This window comes from Oncorhynchus keta, chromosome 4, assembly GCF_023373465.1.
Source record: "Oncorhynchus keta strain PuntledgeMale-10-30-2019 chromosome 4, Oket_V2, whole genome shotgun sequence".
Classification (NCBI taxonomy): Eukaryota; Metazoa; Chordata; class Actinopteri; order Salmoniformes; family Salmonidae; genus Oncorhynchus; species Oncorhynchus keta.
The window spans coordinates 4,693,844-4,714,048 of record NC_068424.1 but is presented as its reverse complement, the minus strand read 5'-3'; the positions used below and the strand labels follow the sequence as shown (position 1 = coordinate 4,714,048).

Below are 20,205 nucleotides of genomic sequence, written 5' to 3'. Positions count from 1 at the left end.
AAGGCTCATTGTTTCCTGTGTGAAGGCTCATTGTTTCCTGTGTGAAGGCTCATTGTTTCCTATGTGAAGGCTCATTGTTACCTGTGTGAAGGCTCATTGTTTCCTATGTGAAGGCTCATTGATGCCTATGTGAAGGCTCATTGGTTCCTGTGTGTAGGCTCATTGTTTCCTATGTGAAGGCTCATTGTTTCCTATGTGAAGGCTCATTGTTTCCTATGTGAAGGCTCATTGTTTCCTATGTGAAGGCTTTATAAGGCTCATTGTTTCCTGTGTGAAGGCTCATTGATTCCTATGTGAAGGCTCATTGTTTCCTGTGTGAAGGCTCATTGTTTCCTGTGTGAAGGCTCATTGTTTCCTATGTGAAGGCTCATTGTTACCTGTGTGAAGGCTCATTGTTTCCTATGTGAAGGCTCATTGATGCCTATGTGAAGGCTCATTGGTTCCTGTGTGAAGGCTCATTGTTTCCTATGTGAAGGCTCATTGTTTCCTGTGTGTAGGCTCATTGATTCCTATGTGAAGGCTCATTGTTTCCTATGTGAAGGCTCATTGATTCCTATGTGAAGGCTCATTGTTTCCTGTGTGAAGGCTCATTGTTTCCTGTGTGAAGGCTCATTGTTTCCTGTGTGTAGGCTCATTGTTTCCTGTGTGTAGGCTCATTGATTCCTATGTGAAGGCTCATTGTTTCCTGTGTGTAGGCTCATTGATTCCTATGTGAAGGCTCATTGTTTCCTATGTGAAGGCTCATTGATTCCTATGAAGGTGATTGTTGGCTGTGGATGACTCATTGATTCCTATGTGGGCTCATCAGGATCTGAAGGCTCATTGTTTCTCTGTGAAGGCTCATTGTTTCAAATTGCTCTGATTCACTATCACTGACATTGTTTCAGCAAACAGTTTTCTATGTGAACGCCATCTGTTTCCGGTAGGCTCAGTTGATTCCTATGTGAAGGCTCATTATTCCGTGAAGCTCATTGTTTCATGTGAACTTCTCCAGCGTTTCTATGTGGCTCATTGTTTCCTATGTCGGTTGATTCCTATGTGAAGGCTCATTGCTGTGTCAGGCTCATTGATTCCTGTGTGAAGGCTCATTGTTTCCTGTGTGAAGGCTCATTGATTCCTATGTGAAGGCTCATTGTTTCCTGTGTGAAGCTCATTGTTTCCTGTGTCAGGCTCATTGTTTCCTAGAAGGCTCATTGTTTCCTATGTGAAGGCTCATTGTTTGGATGTGGAGATTCCTGGTTTGGCGTGGTTCCACGTGAAAGTCATTGTTTGGTTGTGAGGCTCATTGTTTCCTATGTGAAGGCTCCCAAATTCTCTAAAGGCCATTGTTTCCTGTGAAGGCTCACTGATTCCTTTGTGAAGGCTCATTGTTTCTTAAATGAACAGCTCATTGTTTCCTATGTGAAGCTTTATTGTTTCCTGTAGTCAGAATGTTTCCTGTGTGAAGGCTCATTGAAAACTGTTGAGGCTCATTTCCTGTGTGTTGCTCATTGTTTCCTAATGAAGGCTCATTGATTCCTGTTTGAATGCCCATTGTTTCCTGTGTGAAGGCTGTTTTGATTCCTATGATATGGCTCATTGTTTCCTGTGTGATGGCTCATTGATTCTATGGCAACTCAGGATTCCTGTAAACAAACTCAGAGGCGCATTTGAGAGATCAGCAAGTTGTTTTGCCTGTCACCATTTACGGATAATCTTTACCCTGGAGTCTTTTATTTCAGCTTTACCCTGGAACTTTACCCAAGTCTTCACCTGTGAGTGTTTATAGTCTTTTGTTCTTTGACGAGTCTTTACCCTGGAGGCTTTACTCTGGAGTCTTTACCCTGGAGTCTTTACCCTGGAGTCTTTACCCTGGGGGCTTTACCCTGGAGTCTTTACCCTGGAGTCTTTACCCTGGAGTCTTTACCCTGGAGTCTTTACCCTGGAGTCTTTACCCTGGAGTCTTTACCCTGGAGAAAGGGGACACCGCGACTAATTATTTTACTCCAACATTTCTTCAGTCATTCTTTTATTTTCATCATTCCACTGTCTTCTCGTTCTCTCTCAGGCTCCATGCTTTATGTTCCTCATACAGAAAGCACATTCCCATTGATGAATGTCTGTCTCTCTCAGCTCATCAAATCAAATCTACTTCCTCACCACTGATTTTATTCATACCATTAATATTCCTATGGCTTCCAGAGAATCACTTATACATCTCACAGAGCTTGTTAGCACCCTATTGACTCAGTTTAGTGGGGCTTCTTCTACAGGGGCCTATGGGCCCTGGTTAAAAGTAGTGAACTTAAAATACAATGAACAAAAATGTTTGTTTTTTTAAATCCAACATGCAACAATTTTAAAGATTTTACTGAGTTATATAGTTTAAGGAAATCAGTGTGATTCATTTTCTATTATTTAATGACTGAATTAGAATCTGTTGGTCACAGATACATTTCTAGGGGTGTGGATCAATCTACCAGTCAGTGTTGGCGTGGACTCAAAACCAGTCAGTATCTGGTGTGGATAAAAAACCAGTCAGTATCTGGTTGGATCAGAAAACCAGTCAGTATCTGGCGTGGCAGAAAACCAGTCAGTATTTGGATAGAACCAGTCAGTATCTGGTGTGGATCAGAGAACTCATTTCTATTCTCAGAGAACCAGTGTATAGGTGTGACCATTTGCCTATTCTCCTAACAGAGTGTCAGGCTGTTGATTGTGGCCTGTGGAATGTTGTCCCACCTCCTCTTCAAATGCTGTGTGAAGTTGATGGATATTGGCGGGAACTGGAACACGCTGTCGTACACGTCGATCCAGAGCATCCCAAACATGCTGAAAATGGGTGACATGTCAGATGAGTATGCAGGCCATGGAAGAACTGGGACATTTTCAGCTTCCAGGAATTGTGTTACACGGTCCTTGCAACATGGGGCCGTGCGTTATCATGCTGAAACATGAGGTGATGTGGCAGTGGATGAATGGCACCACAATGGGCCTCAGGATCTGGTCACAGTGTCTCTGTGCATTCAAATTGCTCTGTTCACAACACTGACATCAGCAAACAGCTTGCCCACACAACGCCATCTGCCCGGTACAGTTGAAACCGGGATTAATCCGTGAAGATCACACTTCTCCAGCGTGTCAGTGGCCATCCAAGTCGGTTACGAAACCGAACTGCAGTCAGGTCAAGACCCTGGTGACGACGACGACGAGTATGCAGATGAGCTTCTCGGAGACGGTTTCTGACAGTTTGTGCAGAACCCACAGTTTCCTCAGCTGGCCTCAGAGCAGAATCTGGATGTGGAGGTCCTGGGTTGGCGTGGTTACACGTGGTCTGTGGTTGTGAGGCCAGTTGGACGTACTCCCAAATTCTCTAAAACCACGCTGGAGGCGCCTTATGGTAGAGAAATGAACAGTCAATTCTCTGGCAACAGCTCTGTTGGACATTCCTGTAGTCAGAATGCCAGTAGAACGCTCCCTCAAAACTTGAGACATCTGTGGCGTTGTGTTGTGTGACAAAACTGCACATTATAGAGTGGCCTTTTAGTGTCCCCAGCACAAGGTGCACCTGTGTAATGACCGTGCTGTTTAATCAGATACTTGATATGCCACACCTGTCAGGTGGATGGATTATATTGGCAAAGGATGTAAACAAACGTGTGCGTAACATTTGAGAGAAATAAGCTTTCTGTGCATACGGAAAATTACTGGGATATTTTATTTCAGCTCATGAAACATTGGACCAAGACTTCACATGTGGTGTTTATACATTTGTTCAGTGACGGTATAGGGAGGCATTGGAGACACGGACAGAGTCTATCCCAAATCAACCACCTCAGATCTGAACTCTAGCAGTGGAATGGCTGGGCTGTAATGTGTTGACTCTAGATAGATACATTTATACTCTCTAATGTGTTAGGCTGGGACTCATTTCTATTCTCTAATGTGTTAGGCTGTGACTCATTTCTATTCTCTAATGTGTTAGGCTGTGACTCATTTCTATTATCTAATGTGTTAGGCTGTGACTCATTTCTATTCTCTAAGGTGTTAGGCTGTGACTCATTTCTATTCTCTAATGTGTTAGGCTGTGACTCATTTCTATTCTCTAATGTGTTAGGCTGTGACTCATTTCTATTCTCTAAGGTGTTAGGCTGTGACTCATTTATATTCTCTAATGTGTTAGGCTGTGACTCATTTCTATTATCTAATGTGTTAGGCTGTGACTCATTTCTATTATCTAAGGTGTTAGGCTGTGACTCATTTCTATTCTCTAAGGTGTTAGGCTGTGACTCATTTCTATTCTCTAAGGTGTTAGGCTGTGACTCATTTCTATTCTCTAATGTGTTAGGCTGTGACTCATTTCTATTCTCTAAGGTGTTAGGCTGTGACTCATTTCTATTCTCTAAGGTGTTAGGCTGTGACTCATTTCTATTATCTAAGGTGTTAGGCTGTGACTCATTTCTATTCTCTAATGTGTTAGGCTGTGACTCATTTCTATTATCTAAGGTGTTAGGCTGTGACTCATTTCTATTATCTAATGTGTTAGGCTGTGACTCATTTCTATTATCTAATGTGTTAGGCTGTGACTCATTTCTATTATCTAATGTGTTAGGCTGTGACTCATTTCTATTCTCTAAGGTGTTAGGCTGTGACTCATTTCTATTCTCTAAGGTGTTAGGCTGTGACTCATTTCTATTCTCTAATGTGTTAGGCTGTGACTCATTTCTATTCTCTAATGTGTTAGGCTGTGACTCATTTCTATTCTCTAAGGTGTTAGGCTGTGACTCATTTCTATTCTCTAATGTGTTAGGCTGTGACTCATTTCTATTCTCTAATGTGTTAGGCTGTGACTCATTTCTATTCTCTAAGGTGTTAGGCTGTGACTCATTTCTATTCTCTAATGTGTTAGGCTGTGACTCATTTCTATTCTCTAAGGTGTTAGGCTGTGACTCATTTCTATTCTCTAAGGTGTTAGGCTGTGACTCATTTCTATTCTCTAATGTGTTAGGCTGTGACTCATTTCTATTCTCTAAGGTGTTAGGCTGTGACTCATTTCTATTCTCTAATGTGTTAGGCTGTGACTCATTTCTATTCTCTAATGTGTTAGGCTGTGACTCATTTCTATTCTCTAATGTGTTAGGCTGTGACTCATTTCTATTATCTAATGTGTTAGGCTGTGACTCATTTCTATTCTCTAATGTGTTAGGCTGTGACTCATTTCTATTCTCTAATGTGTTAGGCTGTGACTCATTTCTATTCTCTAATGTGTTAGGCTGTGACTCATTTCTATTCTCTAATGTGTTAGGCTGTGACTCATTTCTATTCTCTAAGGTGTTAGGCGGAAATTCAACCGTTCTCTGCTATGAATTGTCAATGGATGGGAAAGTCATATAAATATAAGATATTACATGGTCTATTACATCTCACCTTAGTGTGTGTGTGTGTGTGTGTGTGTGTGTGTGTGTGTGTGTGTGTGTGTGTGCGTGCGTGCGTGCGTGCGTGCGTGCGTGCGTGCGTGCGTATGTGTGTGTGTGTGCGTGAAGCAGATTTGTATGCTTCTTATTCAGAGAATATCAAATGAACAATATCAATGTCAAATATACAGTAGCAGCTCCTACTGTCGTTTTGCTCAAAGAACATGTACTGCTCCTGGTTCTGGCTACAGACCATTATAGTACCACTTTTAAAAGGGGTATTGTTTTGTAGTTTTTTTCATTCAAGGTCAGAACACATACCTACTGTTTAATATTTGTATTCTTGATTTTATCAACTGATTTAACAGTGTTGCTTCCATCCCTCTCCTTGCCTCAGAACTGGGCTTGAACTAGGGACCAAAAAACACAATACTTCCTGTGCTACTTCCTTTGCTGCTTCCTGTGCTACTTCCTGTGCTGCTTCCTGTGCCACTTCCTGTGCTACGCCACGGACCCTCTGAACACGTGTTGTCCGTATAGTTGGAAAACAAGTACTTCTACGTCGCAGTGATTTAACGCTACTTGCGCACCGCCAATTAGCTATCCATTTTACATCAGCTACACTGACATCTCTCCCTCTCCCTCTCCTCCTCTCCCTCTCTCTCTCCCTCTCCTTCTCTCCCTCTCTCCCTCTCCCTCTCCCTCTACCTCTACCTCTACCTCTCCCTCTCTCCCTCTCCCTCTCCCTCTCTTCCTCTCCCTCTCTTCCCTCTCCCTCTCCCTCTCCCTCTCCCTCTCCCTCTCTTCCTCTCCCTCTCTTCCTCTCCCTCTCCCTCTCCCTCTCTTCCTCTTCCTCTCCCTCTCCCTCTCCCTCTCCTCCTCTCCCTCTCTCCCTCTCCCTCTCCCTCTCCCTCTCCCTCTCCCTCTCCCTCTCCCTCTCTTCCTCTCCCGCTCCCTTTCCCTCTCCCCTCCAGATCCTGGCTATCCTGTCTATCCTGTTCATAATTCTCTCCACTATCGCCTTGTCCCTCAACACCCTACCAGAGCTCCAGGTGCTTGATGAGTTCGGCCAGGCCAACGACAACCCCCAGCTGGCTCATGTGGAAGCCATCTGCATCGCCTGGTTTACCATGGAGTACCTCCTCCGCTTCCTCTCTTCACCCGACAAGTGGAAGTTCTTCAAAGGTAAATATACGCTTAAAGCCTCTCCTCAATTAAACTGGAACTTTGTCTTTCGTTTTGTGTTTTAGTTGGTAATACTGCCAATTTTTATAGTTAAAATGTAAGTTCTACTCGCAATTCAGCTTGTTGCTGCCACTTGAAGTAAAAACTGTTTTACCCCTCTCCCTTGCTTCCTCTCTCCCTCCTTCTCTCCCTGTCTGTCTCAAAGGTCCCCTGAACGTCATTGACCTGCTGGCCATCCTCCCTTATTATGTCACCATCTTCTTGACGGAATCCAACAAGAGTGTTCTACAGTTCCAGAACGTTCGGCGTGTGGTGCAGATATTCCGGATCATGAGAATATTGAGGATTCTGAAGCTGGCCAGGCATTCCACAGGGCTGCAGTCTCTAGGTCTGTATGCATGTTGTTTAGCCCAGTGTGTATTAGTCCTGGTCCTGGGGACTCAAATGGGTGCTCGTTTTAGTTTTTTTGCCCACTACGCACCTGATTCCACCAATGAAAGGTTTGATGAATTGATTCAAGGGAATCAGATGTATAGTGCGAAGGCAAACATTAAAATGAGCACCTCTTCGGACCAGTACCAGGACCAAGAACCACCGTTTGACTCATTGAGAGTATACGGTTTTAGTTGTTCTACTCTAATCTAATATAGGTTTCACCCTGAGGAGGAGTTACAACGAGCTGGGCCTGCTCATCCTCTTCCTGGCCATGGGCATTATGATCTTCTCCAGCCTCGTCTTCTTTGCCGAGAAGGACGAAGACGCCACCAAGTTCACCAGCATCCCCGCCTCCTTCTGGTGGGCCACTATCACTATGACTACGGTGGGTTACGGTGACATCTACCCTCAGACTCTGCTGGGTAAGATAGTCGGGGGTCTCTGCTGTATCGCTGGGGTGTTGGTCATCGCTCTTCCTATCCCCATTATAGTCAACAATTTCTCTGAGTTCTACAAGGAGCAGAAGAGGCAGGAGAAGGCCATAAAGAGGCGGGAGGCCCTGGAGAGGGCCAAGAGGAACGGTAGTATCGTCTCCATGAACCTGAAGGATGCGTTTGCCCGGAGTATGGAGCTGATGGATGTAGTCGTGGAGAAAGGAGGAGAGGACAAGCTCTGTGTGGGCCTGGGCAACCACCTGTCCCCCAGCCGCTGGGCCAGCACACCCAAATGCGCCGCCTCTGACACCAGTCTTCATTCCCTGGATAAGACGTTCCCCGAATCCGTCCTCCTGGGATCCACCCACCACATCACCATCACCACCAGCAGCAGCCCCCAGCGGCGGCACCTCGGTAGCCCTCAGTTCAGAGGCGGTATCCCCGAATTCAGAGGCGGTACCTCTCAGCTTCTTAACGTTCAGAACCTAGAGTCCATGTACAACGAGATGGCCAGGTCTCAGTCCTTCACCAACCTCAACACTTCCTGCTCCCTGAGCACCGTGAGCACCTCAACCGCCTTCGCCGCCACGACATCCCCGGAGTTGCAGCAGCACCCGGGGTCCCCTCCTGCGCCGACTCCGACTTTACAGAAAGTAGAACTGGAGATGCAGGAAGTCCTGCGCTCTTCTTCGTCTTCGACGGAGCTGAAGGAAGGTGACGGAATACAGAGCCCGCCGAGCGTGGATAGCATCGCCACCTGCAGGGACGAGTTTGGGGAGGGTTCTGGAAGGAAGTTCCCTCCGACTCTGGATCTCCTCCCAGAGTCGAGTGTCGATGACGTCCAAAGCCCACAAGATGCCACCCTCCTCAAAGACAGGATGTATGGGTTTGTTCCCTATGACCAAGATGGTGCCACAAAGTCCACCAGAGACGACGCAGAGAGCTTCAACAGAACCGTTGAGAACATCCGTAATTCCCTGAGAGGCAGCATCAACCCTGTCGTCAAGGGAACCAAAGGGTTAAAGGTCATTTTCACCGAAGCCCCCCCGACGCCACCCAGCACCACCTCGCCCCAGGACATCAGCTCCAGCCTCCTGGAGGGTGAGTCCCCTGAGGGGGAGACCACACCGCTCCTCCCCAGCACAGAGGCCCTCGACCTGGGCACAGAAGACGAGATGTTCCCCCTGTCCCCTGAGAGGCTGATGGTAGTGGTGGACACCCCGCCAGGGGACGAGGACACCCTGGACCAGAGTCTCGGGGGTCAAGGGTTGACCAACGAGGAGAAGAACCTGATGGAGACCACCGCGGGAGCGGCAGGAGGGGCTTCTGCGGGGAACTGCACCCAGGGTGTGGTGGGGGGAGGGGCAAGTGGGGAGGGTAAGGTCGACATCAACCAAAGTGGACACCAAGCAGAGAACCACATGTTCACACCAGAGATCCCCCTGATGACCGGGGAAAGCAGTATGTCCCCAACCTGTGAAACCAGCATGTGACTGTAGGGGGCGCTATGAGGGAAAAGACCCACTGGAATTACATTTAAATAATCTGCTGAGAAATACGAAGAAGAATGAGAAGAGAGGGAGGAAATAGGAGGAAAGTGAGATTAGGGGGAAAAGGGCCAGATAGTGGAAGAGATATTTTTGCATGGCATGACAAGTCCCTTTTACGCGTGTTGTTGTTTATTTCGGAAACAGAGACTGCAGAGGTTTATTGCCGAAACAGAGACTGCAGAGGTTTATTGCCGAAACAGAGACTGCAGAGGTTTATTGCCGAAACAGAGACTGCAGTAGTTTTGCAGACTTAAAACTTTTGAGGCTCAAATCGAGAAACTCATATGGACATATTTAAGAGGAGGACATTTTCAATCCTGATGTATATTTCAGTCTTGTTTCTTTTTTTTCTAGCAACAGTGAAAAATGCTTATCTTTAAAAACAAACATAAAAAAGCATGCATTTAGAAATAGATATGTAGGTATATTTGACGGTTTGCTGAAAGCGCTCAACATACTATGACAACAAAGGCAATTCTCAGAAGAAGAGGCAGAAAAAAAATCCTCGTTCGCCAAAGGAACAAATCTCATGTGAGGAGAAAGGGAGTAATGCATCGACAGACCTCACACAGAGGCTGTGTTCCAAATGGCACCCTATAGTGCACTACTTCAGACCAGAACCCTATGGCACCCTATTCCCTATTTAGACCAGAACCCTATGGCACCCTATAGTGCACTACTTCAGACCAGAACCCTATGGCACCCTATAGTGCACTACTTCAGACCAGAACCCTATGGCACCCTATTCCCTATATAGTGCACTACTTCAGACCAGAACCCTATGGCACCCTATTCCCTATTTAGACCAGAGCCCTATGGCACCCTATTCCCTAAATAGTACACTACTTTAGACCAGAGCCCTATGGCACCCTATTCCCTAAATAGTACACTACTTTAGACCAGAGCCCTATGGCACCCTATTCCCTAAATAGTACACTACTTTAGACCAGAACCCTATGGCACCCTATTCCCTATATAGTACACTACTTTAGACCAGAGCCCTATGGCACCCTATTCCCTATATAGTGCACTACTTTAGACCAGAGCCCTATGGCACCCTATTCCCTATATAGTGCACTACTTTAGACCAGAACCCTATGGCACCCTATTCCCTATAGAGCGCACTACTTTAGACCAGAGCCCTATGGCACCCTATTCCCTATATAGTGCACTACTTTAGACCAGAGCCCTATGGCACCCTATTCCCTATATAGTACACTACTTTAGACCAGAGCCCTATGGCACCCTATTCCCTATATAGTGCACTACTTTAGACCAGAGCCCTATGGCACCCTATTCCTTAAATAGAGCACTACTTTAGACCAGAACCCTAAGGGGGTGTTGCAACGTAGCGACCTATGACAAACATATCATGACCTTTCGTTTAAATGCAATGTGTAAAAACCATGATGACTATGTTATGTTTTTGTCTTGATGAGATTATTGTATGAACTGCAATGTTAACATTGTCTTCGGTTTGCATTATGATTGGTTTGGGTTTTCAATGTAATAATGCCTTGCTCAAAGATCTTCAGCTAAATGATGATTCATTTTTTCATTGGAAATAATGTTTCAAAAAAAGTATATACAACTGTAGTTGCCAAAATATGTAATCAGTGAGGACAAACGGCAAACGCTTCAGCTACTTGCCTAAACTTAATAAATAAGCATATTTATTTCAGCTTGTTTTCAGCAGGCGAGATGGGGTTTTAGAAAGGAGAAATCATTAGGTTGGTTGATATACAGCCAATACAATCTGCTCCTTGATTCCATCAAAATATCACACAATATATTAATTACTCTCTGACAATGTGTACCTCCGAATGTAGCTTTTACGAATTTAAAATCTATGAATACAGTGAAGTAGGATTACAGTTAGTTAAGACAGTCTACAGGTGTTCTATTGGGGCCTACAGTTAAGACAGTCCTAGAGGTGTTCTAGTGGGACCTACAGTTAAGACAGTCCTAGAGGTGTACTAGTGGGGCCTACAGTTAGTTAAGACAGTCTTAGAGGTGTTCTAGTGGGGCCTACAGTTAGTTAAGACAGTCCTAGAGGTGTACTAGTGGGGCCTACAGTTAAGACAGTCCTAGAGGTGTTCTAGTTGGGCCTACAGTTAGTTAAGACAGTCCTAGAGGTGTACTAGTGGGGCCTACAGTCAAGACAGTCCTAGAGGTGATCTAGTGGGGCCTACAGTTAGTTAAGACAGTCCTAGAGGTGATCTAGTGGGGCCTACAGTTAGTTAAGACAGTCCAAGAGGTGTTCTAGTGGTGCCTACAGTTAAGACAGTCTTAGAGTTCTTCGAGTGGGGCCTACAGTTAAGATAGTCCCAGAGGTGTTCTAGTGGGGCCTACAGTTAAGACAGTCCTAGAGGTGTACTAGTGGGGCCTACAGTTAGTTAAGACAGTCTTAGAGGTGTTCTAGTGGGGCCTACAGTTAGTTAAGACAGTCCTAGAGGTGTACTAGTGGGGCCTACAGTTAAGACAGTCCTAGAGGTGTTCTAGTTGGGCCTACAGTTAGTTAAGACAGTCCTAGAGGTGTACTAGTGGGGCCTACAGTCAAGACAGTCCTAGAGGTGATCTAGTGGGGCCTACAGTTAGTTAAGACAGTCCTAGAGGTGATCTAGTGGGGCCTACAGTTAGTTAAGACAGTCCTAGAGGTGTTCTAGTGGTGCCTACAGTTAAGACAGCCTTAGAGGTCTTCGAGTGGGGCCTACAGTTAAGATAGTCCCAGAGGTGTTCTAGTGGGGCCTACAGTTAAGACAGTCCTAGAGGTGTACTAGTGGGGGCTACAGTTAGTTAAGACAGTCTTAGAGGTGTTCTAGTGGGGCCTACAGTTAGTTAAGACAGTCCTAGAGGTGTACTAGTGGGGCCTACAGTTAAGACAGTCCTAGAGGTGTTCTAGTTGGGCCTACAGTTAGTTAAGACAGTCCTAGAGGTGTACTAGTGGGGCCTACAGTCAAGACAGTCCTAGAGGTGATCTAGTGGGGCCTACAGTTAGTTAAGACAGTCCTAGAGGTGATCTAGTGGGGCCTACAGTTAGTTAAGACAGTCCTAGAGGTGTTCTAGTGGGGCCTACAGTTAAGACAGTCCTACAGGTGTTCTATTGGGGCCTACAGTTAGTTAAGACAGTCCCAGAGGTGTTCTAGTGGGGCCTACAGTTAGTTAAGACAGTCCAAGAGGTGTTCTAGTGGGGCCTACAGTTAAGACAGTCCTAGAGGTGTTCGAGTGGGGCCTACAGTTAGTTAAGACAGTCCTAGAGGTGTTCTAGAGGGGCCTACAGTTAGTTAAGACAGTCCTAGAGGTGTTCTAGTGGGGCCTACAGTTAGTTAAGACAGTCCTAGAGGTGTTCTAGTGGGGCCTACCGTAAGTTAAGACAGTTCTAGAGGTGTTCGAGTGGGGCCTACAGTTAGTTAAGACAGTCCTAGAGGTGTTCTAGTGGGGCCTACAGTTAGTTAAGACAGTCCTAGAGGTGTTCTAGTGGGGCCTACAGTTAAGACAGTCCTAGAGGTGTTCTAGTGGGGCCTACAGTTAGTTAAGACAGTCCTAGAGGTGTTCTAGTGGGGCCTACAGTTAGTTAAGACAGTCCTAGAGGTGTTCTAGTGGGGCCTACAGTTAGTTAAGACAGTCCTCGAGGTGTTCTAATGGGGCCTACAGTTAAGACAGTCCGAGAGGTGTTCTAGGGGGCCTACAGTTAGTTAAGACAGTCCTAGAGGTGTTCTAGTGGGGCCTACAGTTAGTAAAGACAGTCCTAGAGGTGTTCTGGGGGGGCCTACAGTAAGTTAAGACAGTCCTAGAGGTGTTATAGTGGGGCCTACAGTTAAGACAGTCCTAGAGGTGTTCTTGTGGGGCCTACAGTTAAGATAGTCCTAGAGGTGTTCTCGAGGGGCCTACAGGTGTTCTCGAGGGGCCTACAGTTAAGACAGTCCTCGAGGTGTTCTTGTGGGGCCTACAGTTAGTTAAGACAGTCCTAGAGGTGTTCTAGTGGGGCCTACAGTTAAGACAGTTCTAGAGGTGTTCTAGTGGGGCCTACAGTTAAGACAGTCCTAGAGGTGTTCTAGGGGGCCTACAGTTAAGACAGTCCTAGAGGTGTTCTAGTGGGGCCTACAGTTAGTTAAGACAGTCCTAGAGGTGTTCTAGTGGGGCCTACAGTTAAGACAGTCATAGAGGTGTTCTAGTGGGGCCTACAGTTAGTTAAGACAGTCCTAGAGGTGTACTAGTGGGGCCTACAGTTAAGACAGTCCTAGAGGTGTTCTAGTGGGGCCTACAGTTAAGACAGTCCTTGGGGTGTTCTCGTGGGGCCTACAGTTAGTTAAGACAGTCCTAGAGGTGTTCTAGTGGGGCCTACAGTTAAGACAGTCCTAGAGGTGTTCTAGTGGGGCCTACAGTTAGTTAAGACAGTCCTAGAGGTGTTCTCGTGGGGCCTACAGTTAAGACAGTCCTAGAGGTGTTCTAGTGGGGCCTACAGTTAGTTAAGACAGTCCTATAGGTGTTCTAGTGGGGCCTACAGTTAAGACAGTCCTAGAGGTGTTCTAGTGGGGCCTACAGTTAGTTAAGACAGTCCTAGAGGTGTTCTCGTGGGGCCTACAGTTAGTTAAGACAGTCCTTGAGGTGTTCTAGTGGGGCCGACAGTTAAGACAGTCCTAGAGGTGTTCTAGTGGGGCCTACAGTTAAGACAGTCCTAGAGGTGTTCTAATGGTGCCTACAGTTAAGACAGTCCTAGAGGTGTTCTAGTGGGGCCTACAGTTAAGACAGTCCTAGAGGTGTTCTAGTGGGGCCTACAGTTAGTTAAGACAGTCCTAGAGGTGTTCTAGTGGGGCCTACAGTTAGTTAAGACAGTCCTAGAGGTGTTCTCGTGGGGCCTACAGTTAAGACAGTCCTAGAGGTGTTCTAGTGGGGCCTACAGTTAGTTAAGACAGTCCTATAGGTGTTCTAGTGGGGCCTACAGTTAAGACAGTCCTAGAGGTGTTCTAATGGGGCCTACAGTTAAGACAGTCCTAGAGGTGTTCTAGTGGGGCCGACAGTTAAGACAGTCCTAGAGGTGTTCTAGTGGGGCCTACAGTTAAGACAGTCCTAGAGGTGTTCTAATGGGGCCTACAGTTAAGACAGTCCTAGAGGTGTTCTAGTGGGGCCTACAGTTAAGACAGTCCTAGAGGTGTTCTAATGGGGCCTACAGTTAAGACAGTCCTTGGGGTGTTCTAGTGGGGCCGACAGTTAAGACAGTCCTAGAGGTGTTCTAGTGGGGCCTACAGTTAAGACAGTCCTAGAGGTGTTCTAATGGGGCCTACAGTTAAGACAGTCCTAGAGGTGTTCTAGTGGGGCCTCCAGTTAAGACAGTCCTAGAGGTGTTCTAATGGGGCCTACAGTTAAGACAGTCCTAGAGGTGTTCTAGGGGGCCTACAGTTAGTTAAGAAAGTCCTAGAGGTGTTCTAGTGGGGCCTACAGTTAGTAAAGACAGTCCTAGAGGTGTTCTAGGGGGGCCTACAGTTAGTTAAGACAGTCCTAGAGGTGTTCTAGTGGGGCCTACAGTTAGTTAAGACAGTCCTAGAGGTGTTCTACGGGGGCCTACAGTTAGTTAAGACAGTCCTAGAGGTGTTCTAGGGGGGCCTACAGTTAGTTAAGACAGTCCTAGAGGTGTTCTAGGGGGGCCTACAGTTAGTTAAGACAGTCCTAAAGGTGTTCTAGTGGAGCCTACAGTTAGTTAAGACAGTCCTAGAGGTGTTCTAGTGGGGCCTACAGTTAGTAAAGACAGTCCTAGAGGTGTTCTAGGGGGGCCTACAGTTAGTTAAGACAGTCCTAGATGTGTTCTTGTGGGGCCTACAGTTAGTAAAGACAGTCCTAGAGGTGTTCTAGTGGGGCCTACAGTTAGTTAAGACAGTCCTAGAGGTGTTCTAATGGGGCCTACAGTTAAGACAGTCTTAGAGGTGTTCTAGTGGGGCCTACAGTTAGTTAAGACAGTCCTAGAGGTGTTCTAGTAGGGCCTACAGTTAGTTAAGATAGTCCTAGAGGTGTACTAGTGGGGCCTACAGTTAGGTAAGACAGTCCTAGAGGTGTTCTAGTGGGGCCTACAGTTAAGACAGTCCTACAGGTGTTCTATTGGGGCCTAAAGTTAGTTAAGACAGTGCTAAAGGTGTTCTAGTGGGGTCTACAGTTAAGACAGTCCTAGAGGTGTTCTAGTGGGGCTTACAGTTAGTTAAGACAGTCCTAGAGGTGTTCTAGTGGGGCCTACAGTTAGTTAAGACAGTCCTAGAGGTGTTCTAGTGGGACCTACAGTTAAGACAACCTTAGAGGTGTTCTCGTGGGGACTACAGTTAGTTAAGACAGTCCTTGAGGTGTTCTAGTGGGGCCGACAGTTAAGACAGTCCTAGAGGTGTTCTAGTGGGGCCTACAGTTAAGACAGTCCTAGAGGTGTTCTAGTGGGGCCTACAGTTAAGACAGTCCTAGAGGTGTTCTAATGGGGCTTACAGTTAAGACAGTCCTAGAGGTGTTCTAGGGGGCCTACAGTTAGTTAAGACAGTCCTAGAGGTGTTCTAGGGGGCCTACAGTTAGTTAAGACAGTCCTAGAGGTGTTCTAGGGGGGCCTACAGTTAGTTAAGACAGTCCTAGAGGTGTTCTAGGGGGGCCTACAGTTAGTTAAGACAGTCCTAAAGGTGTTCTAGTGGAGCCTACAGTTAGTTAAGACAGTCCTAGAGGTGTTCTAGTGGGGCCTACAGTTAGTAAAGACAGTCCTAGGGGTGTTCTAGGGGGGCCTACAGTTAGTTCAGACAGTCCTAGAGGTGTTCTAATGGGGCCTACAGTTAAGACAGTCTTAGAGGTGTTCTAGTGGGGCCTACAGTTAGTTAAGACAGTCCTAGAGGTGTTCTAATAGGGCCTACAGTTAAGACAGTCTTAGATGTGTTCTAGTGGGGCCTACAGTTAGTTAAGACAGTCCTAGAGGTGTTCTAGTGGAGCCTACAGTTAGTTAAGACAGTCCTAGAGGTGTTCTAGTGGGGCCTACAGTTAGTAAAGACAGTCCTAGAGGTGTTCTAGGGGGCCTACAGTTAGTTAAGACAGTCCTAGATGTGTTCTTGTGGGGCCTACAGTTAGTAAAGACAGTCCTAGAAGTGTTCTAGTGGGGCCTACAGTTAGTTAAGACAGTCCTAGAGGTGTTCTAATGGGGCCTACAGTTAAGACAGTCTTAGAGGTGTTCTAGTGGGGCCTACAGTTAGTTAAGACAGTCCTAGAGGTGTTCTAGTAGGGCCTACAGTTAGTTAAGATAGTCCTAGAGGTGTACTAGTGGGGCCTACAGTTAGGTAAGACAGTCCTAGAGGTGTTCTAGTGGGGCCTACAGTTAAGACAGTCCTACAGGTGTTCTATTGGGGCCTACAGTTAGTTAAGACAGTGCTAAAGGTGTTCTAGTGGGGTCTACAGTTAAGACAGTCCTAGAGGTGTTCTAGTGGGGCTTACAGTTAGTTAAGACAGTCCTAGAGGTGTTCTAGTGGGGCCTACAGTTAGTTAAGACAGTCCTAGAGGTGTTCTAGTGGGACCTACAGTTAAGACAGCCTTAGAGGTGTTCTCGTGGGGACTACAGTTAGTTAAGACAGTCCTTGAGGTGTTCTAGTGGGGCCGACAGTTAAGACAGTCCTAGAGGTGTTCTAGTGGGGCCTACAGTTAAGACAGTCCTAGAGGTGTTCTAATGGGGCCTACAGTTAAGACAGTCCTAGAGGTGTTCTAGGGGGGCCTACAGTTAGTTAAGACAGTCCTAGAGGTGTTCGTAGGGGGCCTACAGTTAGTTAAGACAGTCCTAGAGGTGTTCTAGTGGGGCCTACAGTTAAGACAGTCCTAGAGGTGTTCTAATGGGGCCTACAGTTAAGACAGTCCTAGAGGTGTTCTAGTGGGGCCTCCAGTTAAGACAGTCCTAGAGGTGTTCTAATGGGGCCTACAGTTAAGACAGTCCTAGAGGTGTTCTAGGGGGCCTACAGTTAGTTAAGACAGTCCTAGAGGTGTTCTAGTGGGGCCTACAGTTAGTAAAGACAGTCCTAGAGGTGTTCTAGGGGGGCCTACAGTTAGTTAAGACAGTCCTAGAGGTGTTCTAGTGGGGCCTACAGTTAGTTAAGACAGTCCTAGAGGTGTTCTAGGGGGGCCTACAGTTAGTTAAGACAGTCCTAGAGGTGTTCTAGGGGGGCCTACAGTTAGTTAAGACAGTCCTAGAGGTGTTCTAGGGGGGCCTACAGTTAGTTAAGACAGTCCTAAAGGTGTTCTAGTGGAGCCTACAGTTAGTTAAGACAGTCCTAGAGGTGTTCTAGTGGGGCCTACAGTTAGTAAAGACAGTCCTAGAGGTGTTCTAGGGGGCCTACAGTTAGTTAAGACAGTCCTAGATGTGTTCTTGTGGGGCCTACAGTTAGTAAAGACAGTCCTAGAGGTGTTCTAGTGGGGCCTACAGTTAGTTAAGACAGTCCTAGAGGTGTTCTAGTGGGGCCTACAGTTAAGACAGTCTTAGAGGTGTTCTAGTGGGGCCTACAGTTAGTTAAGACAGTCCTAGAGGTGTTCTAGTAGGGCCTACAGTTAGTTAAGATAGTCCTAGAGGTGTACTAGTGGGGCCTACAGTTAGGTAAGACAGTCCTAGAGGTGTTCTAGTGGGGCCTACAGTTAAGACAGTCCTACAGGTGTTCTATTGGGGCCTACAGTTAGTTAAGACAGTGCTAAAGGTGTTCTAGTGGGGTCTACAGTTAAGACAGTCCTAGAGGTGTTCTAGTGGGGCTTACAGTTAGTTAAGACAGTCCTAGAGGTGTTCTAGTGGGGCCTACAGTTAGTTAAGACAGTCCTAGAGGTGTTCTAGTGGGACCTACAGTTAAGACAGCCTTAGAGGTGTTCTCGTGGGGACTACAGTTAGTTAAGACAGTCCTTGAGGTGTTCTAGTGGGGCCGACAGTTAAGACAGTCCTAGAGGTGTTCTAGTGGGGCCTACAGTTAAGACAGTCCTAGAGGTGTTCTAGTGGGGCCTACAGTTAAGACAGTCCTAGAGGTGTTCTAATGGGGCTTACAGTTAAGACAGTCCTAGAGGTGTTCTAGGGGGCCTACAGTTAGTTAAGACAGTCCTAGAGGTGTTCTAGGGGGCCTACAGTTAGTTAAGACAGTCCTAGAGGTGTTCTAGGGGCCTACAGTTAGTTAAGACAGTCCTAGAGGTGTTCTAGGGGGCCTACAGTTAGTTAAGACAGTCCTAAAGGTGTTCTAGTGGAGCCTACAGTTAGTTAAGACAGTCCTAGAGGTGTTCTAGTGGGGCCTACAGTTAGTAAAGACAGTCCTAGGGGTGTTCTAGGGGGCCTACAGTTAGTTCAGACAGTCCTAGAGGTGTTCTAATGGGGCCTACAGTTAAGACAGTCTTAGAGGTGTTCTAGTGGGGCCTACAGTTAGTTAAGACAGTCCTAGAGGTGTTCTAATAGGGCCTACAGTTAAGACAGTCTTAGATGTGTTCTAGTGGGGCCTACAGTTAGTTAAGACAGTCCTAGAGGTGTTCTAGTGGAGCCTACAGTTAGTTAAGACAGTCCTAGAGGTGTTCTAGTGGGGCCTACAGTTAGTAAAGACAGTCCTAGAGGTGTTCTAGGGGGCCTACAGTTAGTTAAGACAGTCCTAGATGTGTTCTTGTGGGGCCTACAGTTAGTAAAGACAGTCCTAGAAGTGTTCTAGTGGGGCCTACAGTTAGTTAAGACAGTCCTAGAGGTGTTCTAATGGGGCCTACAGTTAAGACAGTCTTAGAGGTGTTCTAGTGGGGCCTACAGTTAGTTAAGACAGTCCTAGAGGTGTTCTAGTAGGGCCTACAGTTAGTTAAGATAGTCCTAGAGGTGTACTAGTGGGGCCTACAGTTAGGTAAGACAGTCCTAGAGGTGTTCTAGTGGGGCCTACAGTTAAGACAGTCCTACAGGTGTTCTATTGGGGCCTACAGTTAGTTAAGACAGTGCTAAAGGTGTTCTAGTGGGGTCTACAGTTAAGACAGTCCTAGAGGTGTTCTAGTGGGGCTTACAGTTAGTTAAGACAGTCCTAGAGGTGTTCTAGTGGGGCCTACAGTTAGTTAAGACAGTCCTAGAGGTGTTCTAGTGGGACCTACAGTTAAGACAGCCTTAGAGGTGTTCTCGTGGGGACTACAGTTAGTTAAGACAGTCCTTGAGGTGTTCTAGTGGGGCCGACAGTTAAGACAGTCCTAGAGGTGTTCTAGTGGGGCCTACAGTTAAGACAGTCCTAGAGGTGTTCTAGTGGGGCCTACAGTTAAGACAGTCCTAGAGGTGTTCTAATGGGGCCTACAGTTAAGACAGTCCTAGAGGTGTTCTAGGGGGGCCTACAGTTAGTTAAGACAGTCCTAGAGGTGTTCTAGGGGGGCCTACAGTTAGTTAAGACAGTCCTAGAGGTGTTCTAGGGGGGCCTACAGTTAGTTAAGACAGTCCTAGAGGTGTTCTAGGGGGGCCTACAGTTAGTTAAGACAGTCCTAAAGGTGTTCTAGTGGAGCCTACAGTTAGTTAAGACAGTCCTAGAGGTGTTCTAGTGGGGCCTACAGTTAGTAAAGACAGTCCTAGGGGTGTTCTAGGGGGGCCTACAGTTAGTTCAGACAGTCCTAGATGTGTTCTAATGGGGCCTACAGTTAAGACAGTCTTAGAGGTGTTCTAGTGGGGCCTACAGTTAGTTAAGACAGTCCTAGAGGTGTTCTAATGGGGCCTACAGTTAAGACAGTCTTAGATGTTCTAGTGGGGCCTACAGTTAAGACAGTCTTAGAGGTGTTCTAGTGGGGCCTACAGTTAGTTAAGATAGTCCTAGAGGTGTACTAGTGGGGCCTACAGTTAGTTAAGACAGTCCTAGATGTGTTCTAGTGGGGCCTACAGTTAAGACAGTCCTAGAGGTGTTCTTGTGGGGCCTACAGTTAAGACAGTTCTAGAGGTGTTCTAGGGGGGCCTACAGTTAGTTAAGACAGTGCTAAAGGTGTTCTAGTGGGGTCTACAGTTAAGACAGTCCTAGAGGTGTTCTAGTGGGGCCTGCAGTTAGTTAAGACAGTCCTATAGGTGTTCTAGTGGGGCCTACAGTTAAGACAGTCCTAGAGGTGTTCTAGTGGGGCCTACAGTTAAGACAGTCCTAGAGGTGTTCTAGTGGGGCCTACAGTTAGTTAAGACAGTCCTAGAGGTGTTCTCGTGGGGCCTACAGTTAGTTAAGACAGTCCTAGAGGTGTTCTAGTGGGGCCTACAGTTAG

The 20,205-nt window shown here is 46.6% G+C and overlaps 1 protein-coding gene across 1 annotated transcript in view; it reads left to right on the top strand.

The window, feature by feature from the left end:
• Window positions 1-20,205, top strand: part of LOC118375327 (potassium voltage-gated channel subfamily B member 2-like) — a 337,287-nt gene that overhangs the window by 301,391 nt on the left and 15,691 nt on the right. The window contains exons 2-4 of the mRNA XM_052498874.1: window positions 6,368-6,578; window positions 6,784-6,966; window positions 7,229-11,052. Of these exons, the coding sequence (XP_052354834.1) occupies window positions 6,368-6,578; window positions 6,784-6,966; window positions 7,229-8,940 (2,106 nt within the window). The 3' untranslated portion in view covers window positions 8,941-11,052. The remainder of the gene's footprint in view (window positions 1-6,367; window positions 6,579-6,783; window positions 6,967-7,228; window positions 11,053-20,205) is intronic.